Below are 15,942 nucleotides of genomic sequence, written 5' to 3'. Positions count from 1 at the left end.
ATATTCTCTTTTTTAAGTACCCTTGGAATATTCACCAAAGTGAATCATATCCTGAATAATAAACCTTAAATTTCTTAGAGTGTATGATCTGTACTTCCAATTTTTTTTCACCATAATGAAATCAAGCTGGAAATCAAAATGGAAAAATAACAGGAAAATCTCCCAACAGAAATAAAATAACATACTTCTATATAGTCCATAGGTGAAAAGGAAGTCTTAAAACTGAGCTAAATTAAAAAAAAAAAAAGTATCACAGTTTGGGGGATATAGTTAAAGCAGCACTGAGAGGAAAATCTATAGCAATAAATATTCTAAGCTCATGGGATGTACTCAAAACTAAAAAGTTTTTTTCTCAGCAAGAGAAACAATAAGAGAGGTAAATAGGGAGCCTACATCCTGGGAACAAATTTTTACCCCTCACACTTCGGATAGAGCCCTAATCTCCAGAGTATACAAACAACTCAAAAAATAGGAAAACAAATAACCCAATCAACAAATGGGCCAAGGATCTGAACAGACACTTCTCAGAAGGATATACAATCAACAAATACACGAAAAAATGCTCACCATCTCTAGCAATCAGGGAAATGCAAATTAAAACCACTTTAAGATACCATCTCACTCCAATAAGAATGGCAGCCATTATGAAGTCAAACAACAAATGCTGGTGAGGATGTGGGGAAAAGGGTACACTTGTACATTGCTGGTGGGACTGCAAATTGGTGCGGCCAATTTGGAAAGCAGTATGTAGATTCCTTGGAAAGCTGGGAATGGAACCACCATTCGACCCAGCTATTCCCCTTCTCGGACTATTCCCAAAAGACCTAAAAAGAGCATACTACAGGGATACAGCTACATCAGTGTTCATAGCAGCACAATTCACAATAGTTAGACTGTGGAACCAACCTAGATGCCCTTAAATAGACGAATGAATTTTTAAAATGTGGCATTTATACACAATGGAATATTACTCAGCACTAAAAATAACAAAATCATGGCATTTGCAGGGAAATGGATGGTATTAGAGCAGATTATGCTAAGTGAAGTTAGCCAATCCCTAAAAAACAAATACAAAATGTCTTTGATATAAGGGGGGCGACTCAAAACAGAGCAGGAAGGAAGAGCATGAGAAGATTACCATTAAATGGGGATGAGAGGTGGGAGGGAATGGGAGAGAGAAGGGGAATTGCTCAGAAGATGGAAGGAGATCCTCATTGTTATACAAAATTACATATAAAAGGATGTGAGGGGAAGGGAAAAAATGAGTTACAGTAGATGGGGTAGAGAGAGAGGATGGGAGGGGAGGGGGAATAGGAGGGGCAGCAGAATACAACAGACACTAGTATGGCAGTATGTATAAACGTGACTGTATAACCAATGTGATCCTGTAATCTGTACATGTGGGAAAAGTAAGAATTCATACCCCATTTGAATCAAATGTATGATATATGATATGTCAAGATCATTGTAATGTTTTGAGCAACTAATAAATAAACTTAAAACATAAGGACAAAATCTGGAATTGAATCTGAAAGTGATAAAATCAGTGAAACAAAAAGCTGTTTCTTTGAAGATTAAAGAAATTGGTAAACCTCTAACAAGACTGAAAATAGATATTATCAGCATCAGAAATCAGCCTTCCCTTTGTTAGTACAGATCCTGCAGCCATTAAAAGGATCGTAAAGGATTGCTTTGAAAACTTCAACATAATAAACAGCAACATAGATATGTGGAGCAATTTTTTCAAAAACCACATGATATTGAAATGTACCCCATCTGAACTAGATCATCAAGGTAGTTTTATAACTACTGAAGAAATTTGTATTTTAAAAGCTGCTGGAGAAGATATCCAAAGGGCCAGAGAATTCTAGGTTAAAGAATCAACATGAATTTATACATCCCCCCCCCAAAAAAATACCAGCATATTTTTGAAGCCAGTGTTACCCAGATAACACAACAAGAGTATGAAGGAGAGGGTGGAATGAATCTCTCTCATGAGCTTACATGCAAAAATTCTCAGAAAAAAAATAACACATCAAATGCAGAAATACATAAGAATTATACAATATGATCAAGTAGGTATTCTAACACTGCAAAGATAGTTTAATATATCAACAGCAGCATGAAAAAAGTCATGTTAATACAGAAAAGCATTTGACAAAATTCATCTGTGCTTGACCAAAAATACTAAGCAAAATTAGGAGTAAAGGAATTTCTTGATAAAGGACATCTGAAGCAGACATAACTTAGTTGAAAGATTGGATGCTTTTCTTCTAAGACTGGGAACAAGACAAGGATGCCTGCTCATACCACTGTTGCATAGTAAAGCACAAGTCGGAACAAAAGGCATACTGATTGGAAGTGAAGAAATAAAGCTTCATATTTGTAGTTGGCATTATAGTTTATATATATGCCAAGAACTCTTCAAAAACAGTCCTGAGACTTAACAAGGACAGCAAGATTGCAAAATAAAGATCAGCTCACAAAATCAGACATGTTTCTATATAATAGCGATGAATTGGGGAAATAAAAATTTAAAATGGCATCATTTATTGATGGCTCCTAAAAATGAAATATCTGAAGGTAAGAATCTAATAGAACACATACTGGACTTCTATGCTGGAAATTAGAAAACGTTGATGAAAGAGACCAGAAGAGATTAAACAGACATACTATGCTGATAAAGTATAAGACTGAACATAATAAAAATGTCATTTCTACAAAATTTCATCCATTTGTTTAATGCAATTCCTTTTGGAATCATAGCAGAATTTTTCTAAAGTGTATATGCAAAGCTAAAAGAACTAGAGTAGCTGGAACAACTTTTGGAAGAGAATTCTGAAGTGAGTATTCACTCGACCTGATTAAAACTTACTGTATGGCTGCAATAATGAACACAGTGTGGTTTTAGTACAATTAGTTTGAAATTTTTCTGTTTATAACTTTGAAGACCATTTTTACACATTTTGGGTGATTTGTCTGCCCTCCCCCCCCTTTTTATTGGGTCATTCCTTAAAGAATTTAACATAAATATTAGGCCTTTGTCTATAGCATACATTGCCATTTTTTTTCCAGTTTGTCAGTTGTCTTTTGACTTTGGTGGTTTTTACCATGCCATGCAGAAACTTCTATTTTTATACAACCAAATGTATCCTTTTTAAAAATTGCCCCAGTTTTGAGTCAAGATAATTTTTGTTGCTTCTGTATATCAAGTCATAATTTCCCTACCCCAGGGTTTTAGAGGAACTCAACCATGTTTTTTTCTATTGTGATGTCATTTTTAAAGTTAGATTTCTTATCTATTTAGAGTTTGTGTATTGCGAGATACCTAATTTTATCATTTCTAAATGGTCATTCAACTTTTCCAGTAATGTTTATTTTTTTAAAAAAAATTTTATTTCCAGTAACTTGGGGTACCACTTTTATCATGTGCTAAATTGAACATGTATTTGGGTCTGTTTCTATACTTTATTATATTCCACTGGACTGTTTCTCCATGCCCTAGTACTACACTACTTTAATTACAGAGGATTTAATAGTTTTAGTAGCAATAATTCTTTCATTATTTTACTTTTCCAGTGTTTTCCTGGCTCTTCCTATATTTATATTTTTCTGTGTATTTATTTCCTACTTCCTAACTTACAGTAGCTTATTGGTATTTTTATCCTAATTGTATTAAATTTATGAATGAACTTGGGAAAACTGACATCTGTGCAATTATATCATATTCAAGAATAGGGATCGTTTTCAGAATGTTAGTCAGCTTTGCATTACTGTGACAAATACCTGAGAAAAATATTTGAAAGAAGGAAATATTAGTTTGGGCTCATGGTATCAGAGGTTTTCATTTGTGGTCTGCCAGCTCCATTGCTTTGGGTCTAAGGTGAAGCAGAACATCATAGTGGAAGGGAATGGTAAAGGGAAGATGCTCAGTTCATGACATCTGGGAAGAAGAGGGTGGGGAAGGGACTGGATAAAATATAAACCCTTCTAGTGACTGACTTCCTCCAACTCAGTCCATTAGTCTATTCAGCTATGAATGGACTGATCCACTGATGAAGTCAGAGCCCTGGTGATCCAGTTACTAATTGAAAGCCCCACCTCTGAACACATGAGCCTTTGGGAAACATTCCAAATCCAAACCATAACATCCAAATTTTGTATCTTTCAGGAGTGCTTTATAATTTTCCTCATGTATGTATTTTAATATTTTTGGTGCTATAAGTGAAGTTTTCTGTAAATCCTTTTTTTTTTTGGTGGAAAAGGTACTGATTTTTGTTTGCAAATTTTATATTCTGTTTTACTCTGAGGTTAGAGTTGGTTTTATTCTGGAATCTGAGATTTACCAGGTATACAATCGTATCATCTGCAAATAGAGATAATTTGACTTGTTAACCATTAAGCCTTTAAGTGATTCATTTGATTGCATTGGCTCATCCCTTTAGTACAGATTGAATAATAGTGGATAGAGTTGATATCCTTGCATTGTTCCTGATTTTGGTGGAAATGCCTCTAGAATTCTTATCAAATGTGACACTGGCTTTCGGACTAAGGTACATATATTTAATTTTTTTTTTTAAGTACCAGAGATTGAACCCAGCTGCACAGCCGCTGAGGCTGGGTTTGAAATTGTAATTCTCCTGCCTCAGCCTCCAGAGCTGCTGAGATTGTAGGCATATGCCACCATGCCCTGCTATGTTTAATGATTTTGAAGAAGCATTCCTCAATTTCCTGCATTCTTAAGTATTTTTGTCATAAATTGTCAAATTTTTTCAAAGGCTTTTTCAGTACTTATGGAGTTAATCATGATTTTTCTTTTAGTCTTTTACTATTGTATATGATACTTATGGATTTTCTAAGGTTGCATTTAGAAAATTCCCTTCTTAGTGTATTATTTTCTTAACGTGGGCTTGAAATCTCATCAACATTTTATTTCCTCTCTTATGATCTTTTTTTGTTTCGTTTTGGTATTGGTACTGAACCCAGGAACATTCTAACACTGAGCTATATCACTAGCCATTCTTATTTTACATTTTGAAATAGGGTCTTGCCAAATTCCTGAGTCTACTCTCAAAACTTGTTATCCTCTTGCCTCAGCCTCTCAAGTCACTAAGATTACAGGTGTATGCTTCCATGCTTGGCTATGATTGATACTGTTTTTTAGAATTGTTTGTTTGTTTTTCTGTCTGTTGAATTGGTTGACCTTTATTTATTTATTTTTAATAAATAAAATATTTATTTATTATACTGAGGATCAAACCCAGTGCCTCACACATGCTAGGCAAGCGCTCTACCACTGAGCCACAACCCCAGCCTTTATCTGTTGAATTTGGATATAAGTGTTATACTTGCTTCCTAACTGGGAAGTTGTTCCTTTTTAACACTCTGGAATAATTCATAGAGCATTAGGACTAATTATGAAAATAAACCCCTAAGTTGGGTATTCTACAGAACTCCTCTTTCTTCTTTTCAGTTGCCAAAGTTTGCTTATTTTTCTTTCCCAAAAACTATGCATTTCAAAAGTTGCTTTCTTTAAGATCACACAGAATTTTAGGTTCTTTCCCTGTGGTCTGTGTTCTCATCTACTCAGGTGCTTTTGTTTTGTTTTCATTTGCATGACTTAGTATGGATTTAGTCTTGGCCTTCATTTTTGGTGGAGGGGGTTGTATAGGGAGCACTTTACCACTGAGCTACATCCTCAGCCCTTTGATTGTTGAGATAGGATCACACGAAGTTGCTTAGGGCCTCATTAAATTGCCTATACTGGCCTCAAACTTGCAATCCTCCTGCCTCAGCCTCCCAAGTCCCTGGGATTACAGGCATGTGCCACTATGATGTTGGTATTTTTTAGTCAATATCAGGACCTTCTAGTACATCTTTTCTCATTTCTTCCTCCAGGTTTTGTTTGCTTCCTTTGTTTTTCCTTTAATCTGTCTTTGCTTGCCACAGTTCCTTATTGATCAGTGAGGGCAAGGTAGGAGCAAAAGAGATCATGTGCTGGGAGTTGGTCTTTTTTTTTTTTTTTTTTTTTTTTTTTTTTTTTNAATTTAAAAAGAACTGGAAGTATGATTTAGATTCAGCCTTGAATGAAATAGAGGTATGACATTTTTATATTTTCATTTATTTTACTTTTTTTTTTTTTTTTTGGCAGTACTGGGATTGAACCCAGGGCCTCACACATGCTAGGCAAATACTGTACCACTGAGCTGCATCCCCAGCCCTGTAACATTTATTTTTAAAATAAATTGCTGGGATCTCTGAAAATCAGTAACAACAAAAAATGTTGTAATAAACCCCACTTTAGGAAGTTTTAGAAATGTGGCTATTGGAGAAAATCTTCAAGGAAGAGAACTTTGATTTTGTTTACACAAGTTAATATTTTGAAATTGCAGACATTCTAATTTATTGAGTTGTGAACTATTCTAAAAAAAATCAGTTGCAAAATTATGTTAAGGTAAAATAATAATCCAAGTTTAGTCTTTAATTTTTGTGGCTAAGCAGACTCATGCTGTCACAGATAGCTATAGTATACGAAATGACAAGAGTAATTTAGGATCATACTGAGCTCTCCAAGAGTGTGGAAAATAAAAAGTAGAGGACTTTCAGGATGATCTTATAGTTTTCTGTTCCTCTAGTAATTATTAGTATACTCTTCATTAGTATCTTTACATCCATAAAGCAACTTTTTTGATTTGGAAAATTATTTCTTATTTTATAATAATAGTAGGAATATAGTAAATTTACTAAAACTTGATTTGTAACCCCTTTTGTAGAATTGTATCCCAAAATGATATGTAGACCCCAAGTTATAAATGGCTAAGTAATAGTAAAATGCAGTCTCCAAAAGTAATAAAATTGCATATTACTGTGGAGATGACTTACATCATGCTAATCACCATCTGCTTTATATAAAATTCATCTCTCCACTGCCCAGTTTAGGTTTGGGAATAATATTATTAAGTTCCTTAAGAACTAGGTGATTAAAACATGTATGGGGCTGGAGATGTGGCTCAAGCAGTAGCGCGCTCGCCTGGCATGTGTGCGGCCCGGGTTCGATCCTCAGCACCACATACAAACAAAGATGTTGTGTCTGCCGAATACTAAAAAATAAATATTAAAATAAAATTCCCTCTCTCTCCCTCTCTCTCCCTCTCTCTTTCTCTTTAAAAAAAAAAAAATGTATGTTGCTATCTGGAAGGCATGGAGGCTTTTCAGTAGTCAGAAAAGTAAAGCTATGATCAGTTACATTAGAATCTCTGGGGGTGACATCTGGGCATTAGGTTTTGTTTTGTTTTTGTTTTTAATTTGTCCAGATGATAGTGATGAGAATTGAAAATGCCCCTGTAAAGCAAACACTCAGTAGATAATTTGATAACTGATAGCATAAGACCCTTACTGTTTCTCCATTTCTAAAATGTATGTTTTGGACAACTTGGAGAATGAGATAGGAAATCATTAAGATGAAAAACTATGAAGGCTTTTCTCAAAGCTAAAACCATTTCAAGATTTAAACATACTCTAGGCTATGGTCTCGAATCTAACCTTCCCTCTAAATACCTGTTTTTTTGGAAAAATAATTCTTTGTTGCTATTTGAATTATATTTTCTCAAAAGTCATAAGAAAGAAATGGCTTGACTCTGGATGTACGTTTTTCAAGGAATAGAAATATCCCTTATATAGAAATATCCCTTGATGTGGATTTTGCTCCTATATGAGATTAGATTGGTGATTTCTTCAATACCAGGGTGTGTCAAGTCTCCTCAGAGAATAGCCTTTCTCAAAAAAAGGGGTCTAAATGGCCATGCAGATTCGTATTGATTGTTAGATTTCAGTTCTCTTAAAGCCATGTCTCCCTTCAGATGCGTTCTCTGTCACACACCTGCTAGCCTTATCTGTTGTTCCCTTGTTAGTTCTCTTCCCACTGAATGACTACATCTTTTCTGAGATGTTTTTATCAGGAAGGATCTCTCCCTGGGGACTCTGGCAGTATTAGGCTAACATTCTCCTTAGAGCTAGTCACCAGTCATCATGGCCATTGGATGGAATGCTCTGATTACTTAGGTCTGGATCATGAATCTACCCTAGATGAGAGTAGTCAATACATTCAAATCATGGGGATTAAGACCTGCTTGAGGGGAGAGTAATTGAGATACTGTGCTCAAGGAAAGAAACATGTAGAGTAGGTAAAAACAAAAGAGATGAGTAAAATCTCGGAGAGTTTCCCCATTTTCCATTTCCGTAAACCTCATCAAGGTCATAATCTTTAGGAATGATTCATGGATTGCTCTTTTTCCCTACTCTGCACACACAGATATGTGTAGAGGCAGAGCTGGGCAGCTTGAGGAAGCCTTGGAGGTTACAAGGGGGTGGAGGTCAAACCTAAAATAAAGGTATATTTGTGCCATTCCTAGCAGGCAGGACCATCTACCTTGTTTCTCATCCCGGTGCTCTATTTCTTTCCTCTATTTTACTGACTTAGATAAATAAATAAATGTATGAATAATTGAACATGTGTCTGGGACCACATTATTTATTCCCTACATATTCCATGTAGCCTTCCTCCTCTAAGGAGCAAATTTTTGAAATATAAGAGCTAAAGAACTGAGAACTATCAGCTCAAGATCCCAGAGAAAACAAAACAGAGGTTTTGAAAAATATGCTCAATGAGTTAATTTACAAAGGCCTGAAACAGTTTTAAAATGCTCATTTGAAAAAGTGAAGTTTTGATAGTTCACTCGGGAAGTCATGTAACACTCCTGATCAAGTTTTTGGCAGAGGTTTTATTCACAGGGCTATTTATAACAGCAGAAAATTGTAAATAACTTAAATGCCCAACATTGAAGAACAATTAAATAACATGTAAACCTGCTCAAAAGTATATTCTGTACCATTGAAAATAATGTTAACAATAAATTTGTGATGATATAGAAAACATCAATGTAAATGAAAAGAAAGATGGAACATGAACTTCAGGCATGTACAAAGTAAATGTTCTTGCTGGAAGAAAAAGAAAAAAATAAAACCTTATATTTTAAAAGATGGAAAGGATCATTCCAGAATGTGTTTTTAAAAAAGTTACCACAGTTTTATTGATGTGACATTCATTATTAAGTTTATAACATTTGCAGAGATTGTTTTATTAATCTTTGTATAAAATCTAATGCCTACGTGTGCCTGGCCCATAATATGTTTGCATAGTTTTCATTTTGTTCTTCTGTTTTTTTTTTAATAATTTTGATAGAATTGTAAAGAAAAAGGTGACTGGACCAAATTGGGAAAATTATACATTAGCGTAAAAATGGGCTGTGAAAAATTTGCAGATTTCCAGAAATTTTGTACTTGTATTGCTGAAACACTCACAAAAGACTGTAAAGAAGAAAGACCAGGTGTTCCTTTTTGTGAATTTGCTGAAACAGGTAAAATATCTCTGTATTGTTCTGAACATTATGAGAAAGGTGCAGTGATATGAGGATAGAGCTTTTTTAATATTTTCCATGTTACGGATAAATTAATGTTGCAGATTTCATATGAATTTTTCTATCTGCTTGTTAAGTTATATTATAATGGTATAAAGGCAAGAACTGGTGTTTTAGTATCAGATTTTTTAAAATTCTGCTTAGTTGTATCAGATGTTTTATATTCTTATTTTTCTTTAAAGTGGCTAAATTATTGCTAGAAAATCTCACTGGAGCACCTGAATTTTTGAAACACTGAAGTAGTTACCATCTTTACTATTGTAAGGCAACAAAAGTCATAACTGAATTTTGTTCATTTATGTGTTTGTTTTTTTAGTGTGAACACTTTGCTACTACAGTTTTTATCTGGGGTTAGTAAACTTTGTAAAAGGCCAGATCATAAAGTTTTAGGCTTTTCACACACCATGTATGATATCACACAGTTCTTTTTAGTTTTTAAAATAAAAACTATTGTTAGCTCACAAGCTTCAGTAGTATCAGTTTCATGTTAATTTGCCTTTTCCATCATTTTAAATAATTGTTTCATTTTCTTCCATATGCCTACCTTGTGTTTCAGTTAGCAAAGATCCACAAAATAGTGAAGTAGATAAAACTTTGCTGGGAAGAATTGGAATCAGTGCTATGTACTTCTATCACAAGCTGTTGCAGTGGTCCAAGGTACTTCATTAAATGTTTGTTTTCATTCTGAATAGTGTTAGTTTAAAAAATATGAATAGAATAAAGGTTAACCTTGAAATTAAGAATTTGCTAATAGTCATTACAGGCAACAGAATGGAACCCACACTAATAAGTTAATTGTTAAATGATAACACTAAGTAAATGTGAAAAGGGGGTGACATGAAACTGAATACTATGTGGAATTTCATTATAGGTAAGACTTAAGAGGCTGTGCTAAATCATTTATATGAAGCAATTTTCTGTTTATAATTTTTTTGGCCAACTCAGTGTCAGTAGCATTGTAATTCTGGAAGAGTTCAAGGTACCTTTGTTAACAAAAATTCCTTTAAAATTAACAAAATTCCTTTAAAAAACACCTCTTAAAATGCTCTAGAACACTGTATACCCTATATCTTGGTGTCGTAACTTTTCAAGGCTTAGCTTACCATGTAAATGGACTAGTGATCAAGACCATATTGTATTTCTCTTCTTTAGATTTCCCTGAGGTGGTGAGCAGAGTTATAGACTCAATAAAGTCCAAGTAGTGGGCAAGAAAATTCAAAATAGAAAGTGCTAAGGAATGGAGTTGATAAAGTAGAGTAACTGAAAGTGTGGTAACTATTGAATTAATTAACTTACCTTTTGTTACCTGTTACTTTTTTAAAAGAGGTCATTTTATAATTGAATATTTGTTCAATAATATTTAAGTATATTGTCACTTGTATACACAAAAAAATTCATGAATTTAGAAAAAATTTAACTCAAAATGGTGGTACAGAATATCTCCAGGAGATTGAACACATATGTGGCAGGCCTAGGGTGGGCAGGATGTACCCTGTCCCGGCTTTCTCAAACTGTCATAGCTTTCACTTAGACCAGAAGAACTACTAAAGAAGACACTTTCTGAAAACTTTTTTTAGCGAAAATTCAAGAGTATATTTTTATTTCTTGGGTTATTATTTCTTAAGACATCAAGATGTCAGTGAATTTTTGTTAATTAAAAATGTTTACCTTATTTAGAAAAATTATCACCTTATTTAGTATGAAGCCTATTTCTTTTAATGAAGCTTATTCCTTTTTTAACATAAAGCAATAAATGGCCTGGAGATGTCACTTAGTGTCAGAGTATACATTTAGTATGCTCAAGGCCCTTTTTCAGTTCCCAGTACCTCAGGAAAAATGTTGAAATTAAACTAAAGTTATCGTGAAAAAATGTATTAATTTATTCAGTCAAATTGAAGGTACATTGACATCATTAGTAAGCATCTGAATATAAAAACAAGTGTTGCAAAATTGTACCTGCAGCCTACTTTCGTGGAGCCCCCAAGCTAAGAATGTTTTTTTCATTTTTAAAAGTTAAAAACAACCATTAAAAAGAATGTACAATAGACCAAATGTGTTCTGCAAAGCCTAATATATTTACTTTGTAGCTGTTTACAGGAAAGTTTTCTAGCTGCTGGTATAAAATAATAATGTGTGTCCACTTCCCAATACCCAAAATGAAGACAGTTTTATTGTAGAATATGTGAATTTTTTTATTGAATTGAGGACTTTTTTCTGCTAACAGTTATCCTTTTTCCCCCACTATCATTCTTTATCTAAATTTGATAACAAAATATCTTCCTTTATATTCTCTCTCCCCGTCAGACTGGTCAACAAAACAGAAGTAAAACCATATAATCGGTAGTTTTCCAAGGAAAGCATGAAATCCTTTCAAATGAGATTTTGAGAGGAAGCGTATATAAAACAGTAGAAAGGAAAACCGCTGATAAAGGGGGGTACCCAGTGGTAGTAAGAGGGTAGGTAATATATGACAAAGGCCTGCTTATTCCACTTCCCTTTCCATCTTTAGGGCTCAGCAGGAAGGGGCTTCCAGAACTAGTCTTGGAGCAGTTTGGCAACCATCAGTCTAGGATGATAAATCAAAATGGATAATTGCCTTCTGCATGATTACCATTGACTTTGTATCTCTCTAATACTATAATTGATACTCAATTAGTGTTCTTTATTTTCACTCTAGGGAAGGAAGGTCTTAGATAAACTATATGAATTAAAAATACATTTTACAAGTTTAAAAGGACTTACAGGGCCTGAGAAGTTAGCACCAAGATGTCAGATTGTGAATATTGCAGCAGAAATTTTTCTAAAAAGTGGAAGCCTAGATGGTGCCATTTGGGTATTAAGGGGTAAGTTCTCATATGCCACAAACATAAAATAATTGTTAAATTTGTTAAATTCTTATCTGTCATTGTTTTAAGTTGATACTGAACTTTGGGTGATAGTTTAGTCCAGATACTAGTGAACATGTGTATAGAAAAAGAGTGGTTGTGATACACACTGAAAGGAGAAAGTGGACTTGGTTGTCAAGAGGAAATTTTATGAGCCTTAGTTGATTTACAAGCTAGTACTGGCTGTGGCCTAAGCACCATACTAAATGTTTATGTGGATTATCTCAGTTAATCTTCATAGAGTTTAGAACTATTACAGTTTGTATTCTATACATTTAAAATGTTAGCAGAGATATTAAGCAACTGACCCAAAATGACATAACAAGGAAGGAACAGACAGAAATTCAAACCCAGACAGTCTAGCTTCAGAGTCCAGGCTTCAGCTGCTATGTGAAATGCTGACTGCAGTCAATGTAAACTCTGTCTTCACATGTATAAGCAAAGGTGACTATAAACGAAGATGCTTATTTTCCCTAAAAGGCAGTCCATTTAGCAGAAATTACAATTAAATTAAGCCAGCAGAAGCAACCAAAGTTACTTTGGTGTAAGATAAATAAAAATTCAGAGAGCACAATAGTGTCCCTACATGGTAGGCAGTAATGGCTCTGGCTAATTGGACCATCAGGCAGATTTGATAAAGTAGGGTAAAAATAAAGACAATATAAGAGTCTGTTTAGATAGGAAGATAGAATGGATATAAATAAAGCAAATAGATTACTAATATATGCTAACAAACACATATGCTAGCACCCATGCCTAGTATGCTAGTACACACACACACACACACATGATCCTTTGTATTTGTTCAGTACTGAGAGTTTATAGAATATAGAGGTTGTAAATAGACTACATGATCAGAAGCTTATTGGGAAAGGTTTCCTAAGTGGGAATAACTGAGATATAGAAACAGAATTAGTGAAATGCAAGTCTGCACACAGGTTCTTTTTTTTTTTTTACCCTTTTTTTTTTTTTTTTTTTTTTAAGAGATGTGGCAAAAAATGAGAAGAGTAAATAAATAGTTGATAAAAATGGGCTTGGGTAAAATCTTGTTATAGGAAACTTCTTCCTAAACATTTCTGACAAAACTATTCTTTTTTAAATTAGAAAATGAGAGAATTTATGGTAGCAATGTGGAGTGGTCTCTGGAGATATTTGTAAATTTTGATGTTTCAACTTTGATTATCTTTTAGGTTTTATCAATTATCAACATAGTATTCTCTTTCACAATGGCAGTTTCCCTGGAAAGTAATTTCTATTAGTAAAATTTTATTTTCTCAAAAGAAGGCACTACGGAAGTATGGTCAGTTGTCCTTAGTTTTTTTTTTTGTTTGTTTGTTTGTTATTTTTTTTTTTTTTTAATTCTTAAAAGGGTTTTTTGGTTGGTTTGTTTGGTACCATGGATTGAACCTAGGCTTGGTAAGCTGAGCAACATCTCCCCCCCTCTTTTTTTTTTTTTTTTAGAGAGAGAGAGGGTCATGCTAAGTTGCTAAGGCTGGCTTTGAACTTGTGATCCTCCTGCGTCAGCCTCCCAAACCTCTAGGATTGCAGGTGTACGCCACTGCACCATGCTTAAAAGGGTCCTGTAGTGAACTGGTCGTTCTGTAGAAAGGAAATACAAATGAATCAATCTCACTTGTAATAAGTGAAGTTAATCTCTCATTAAAGAAATATACATTAAAATTAAAAAACACTATTTTGAACCTGTCATGCTGTCAAAGTTTAATGGTACATTTTTCGTGAGAGTTTGAAGAAATGGATATTCAGAGACATTATCTTGAGGGGCTTTTTAGCAACATACCTGCCAAAAGTTAAAAATGCATATTTCCTTTCACTAATTTTTTTTTAAGAGAGAGAGAGAATTTTTTTTTAATTTTTTTTTTTTTTTTAGTTTTCGGTGGACACAACATCTTTGTTTGGTGCTGAGGATCGAACCCGGGCCGCTCGCATGCCAGGCGAGTGCGCTACCGCTTGAGCCACATCCCCAGCCCCTCCTTTCACTTATTGACTCTATTTCTAGGAATTTGTCCTGCAAACACATTTATGCCAGTATAAAAGGGTATGCATTGTAAGTCTAGAATCTTCTGTTACACCAAAAATAACAAAAGATTCCGGATAGCTTAAATGTCCATTAATGGAGTGCCAGTTAATTAAACTGTATTATAGCCATATGCTAGAGTAGAATGAGGCAGATCCACAGGTAGTCATTTGGAATGATCTCAAAGATCTATTGCCAAGTGAAAAAATAAATATGTAGAAAAGTACGTGCTACCATTATTGTAAAAAATGATACTAAAATGGATGCCTAAACATATTTGCATATATACTCTTAAAATGTTTTTAGAAGGATGCACCAAAAAATGGTAATTATGGTTGCCTCCAGGATGAGGAGTTGAGTGCTTTCAGGACAAAAGATGAGAGGCACATTATCTTTTCACATGTTTTTTTTCTTTTTCCTTTTAAAAAAAATCTATCTTTGTTACCTGCTAAGATTCTTAAAAGGTGGAAATACATACATTATTCAAGGTTGAGAAATGGAGAATATTTTACACATTGTTGGTTTGGTGGGTGGTAGAGTTGATGGTGAGACAGATTCTATTGTTTTAACTTCATTTTACCATTTTAAACTTTTTCTCAGCACTAGTACTTTTTATCCTGGCAAAGGAGCAACAGATTCCTACCATGTCTTCTCCCAATACCAGCATAAAATAAAGTCTTAAAACAATCTTATAATCATGGTCCAGAGTTTGAAAAATAAGTATCTTAGTTCTTTGTAATTCAAATTTTGTAAAAAGTTAAGACACTTATTGAGAAACTGCCTTTTGAATTTTAATTTTATTGCCTTTATAAGGAATATGTTACTATATGTAATATGAATTTCATATTTCATATGTAATATGAAATTAGAGTGGAAGCAAAACTGATGATTAAAATCCCTTAGTCACTCAGAAATAATTATTATCCACGTTAGTGTTACTTTACAGACTTTCGTAGCCTACTTTTTTTTCCAGGCAGTCTTTATAAAAAGGGCTTCTTTGGTTTTCCATCTTATAGATGGATGGGTGTATCTAATATATTTCCATATTTCTATTATAGACGATGATCCCTACTAAACATCACTGCTAAATCTTTTTTTTTTTTTTTCCTTAAGATAAATTCTGATGGAATCACTGTAGTAAAGGATAAGGGCATCATAAGGCTCTTCAGTAAATGTCAAATTTTCCCTTCTTGCCATTCAGATTTGCAGAATTGTTTTGGTTATCAGGAAGACTGCAGTGTTCCAAATTATGCAGACCCCTAATCTGGCTATTCAGTATTTAAAAGATGGCTATACATACATTCCTGGTCTTATATCTGTGGGTAGATACAAAAGTCCTCTACATTTTAAGTAAGATTATAGTAACTGTAGTCATCTGAACAATGTGTGAAAATATGAGTTATGAAACACCATTGCCAGCAGTGAGTATTCCATACTCCTTTGCTACTTTGGCAGGGTAAATATGATATTCACAGCTTCACTTTTAATTTAGGCATTTAATTGACCATTAGGGAGAAATTTTCCCATTTGTTCTTTTTCTGTCAGT

General features: G+C 34.0%; 1 protein-coding gene across 1 annotated transcript in view; it reads left to right on the top strand.

The window, feature by feature from the left end:
* Window positions 1-15,942, top strand: part of Topaz1 (testis and ovary specific TOPAZ 1) — a 64,012-nt gene that overhangs the window by 30,131 nt on the left and 17,939 nt on the right. Inside the window, 5 exon segments of the mRNA XM_015489408.2 lie at window positions 1,119-1,133; window positions 6,046-6,097; window positions 9,242-9,416; window positions 10,033-10,133; window positions 12,154-12,319. Of these exon segments, the coding sequence (XP_015344894.1) occupies window positions 1,119-1,133; window positions 6,046-6,097; window positions 9,242-9,416; window positions 10,033-10,133; window positions 12,154-12,319 (509 nt within the window).

This window comes from Marmota marmota, unplaced genomic scaffold (assembly GCF_001458135.2).
Source record: "Marmota marmota marmota unplaced genomic scaffold, marMar, whole genome shotgun sequence".
In the NCBI taxonomy this organism is placed as follows: Eukaryota; Metazoa; Chordata; class Mammalia; order Rodentia; family Sciuridae; genus Marmota; species Marmota marmota.
The sequence above is the reverse complement of the archived record's forward strand: the minus strand, read 5'-3'. Positions and strand labels throughout refer to the sequence as shown.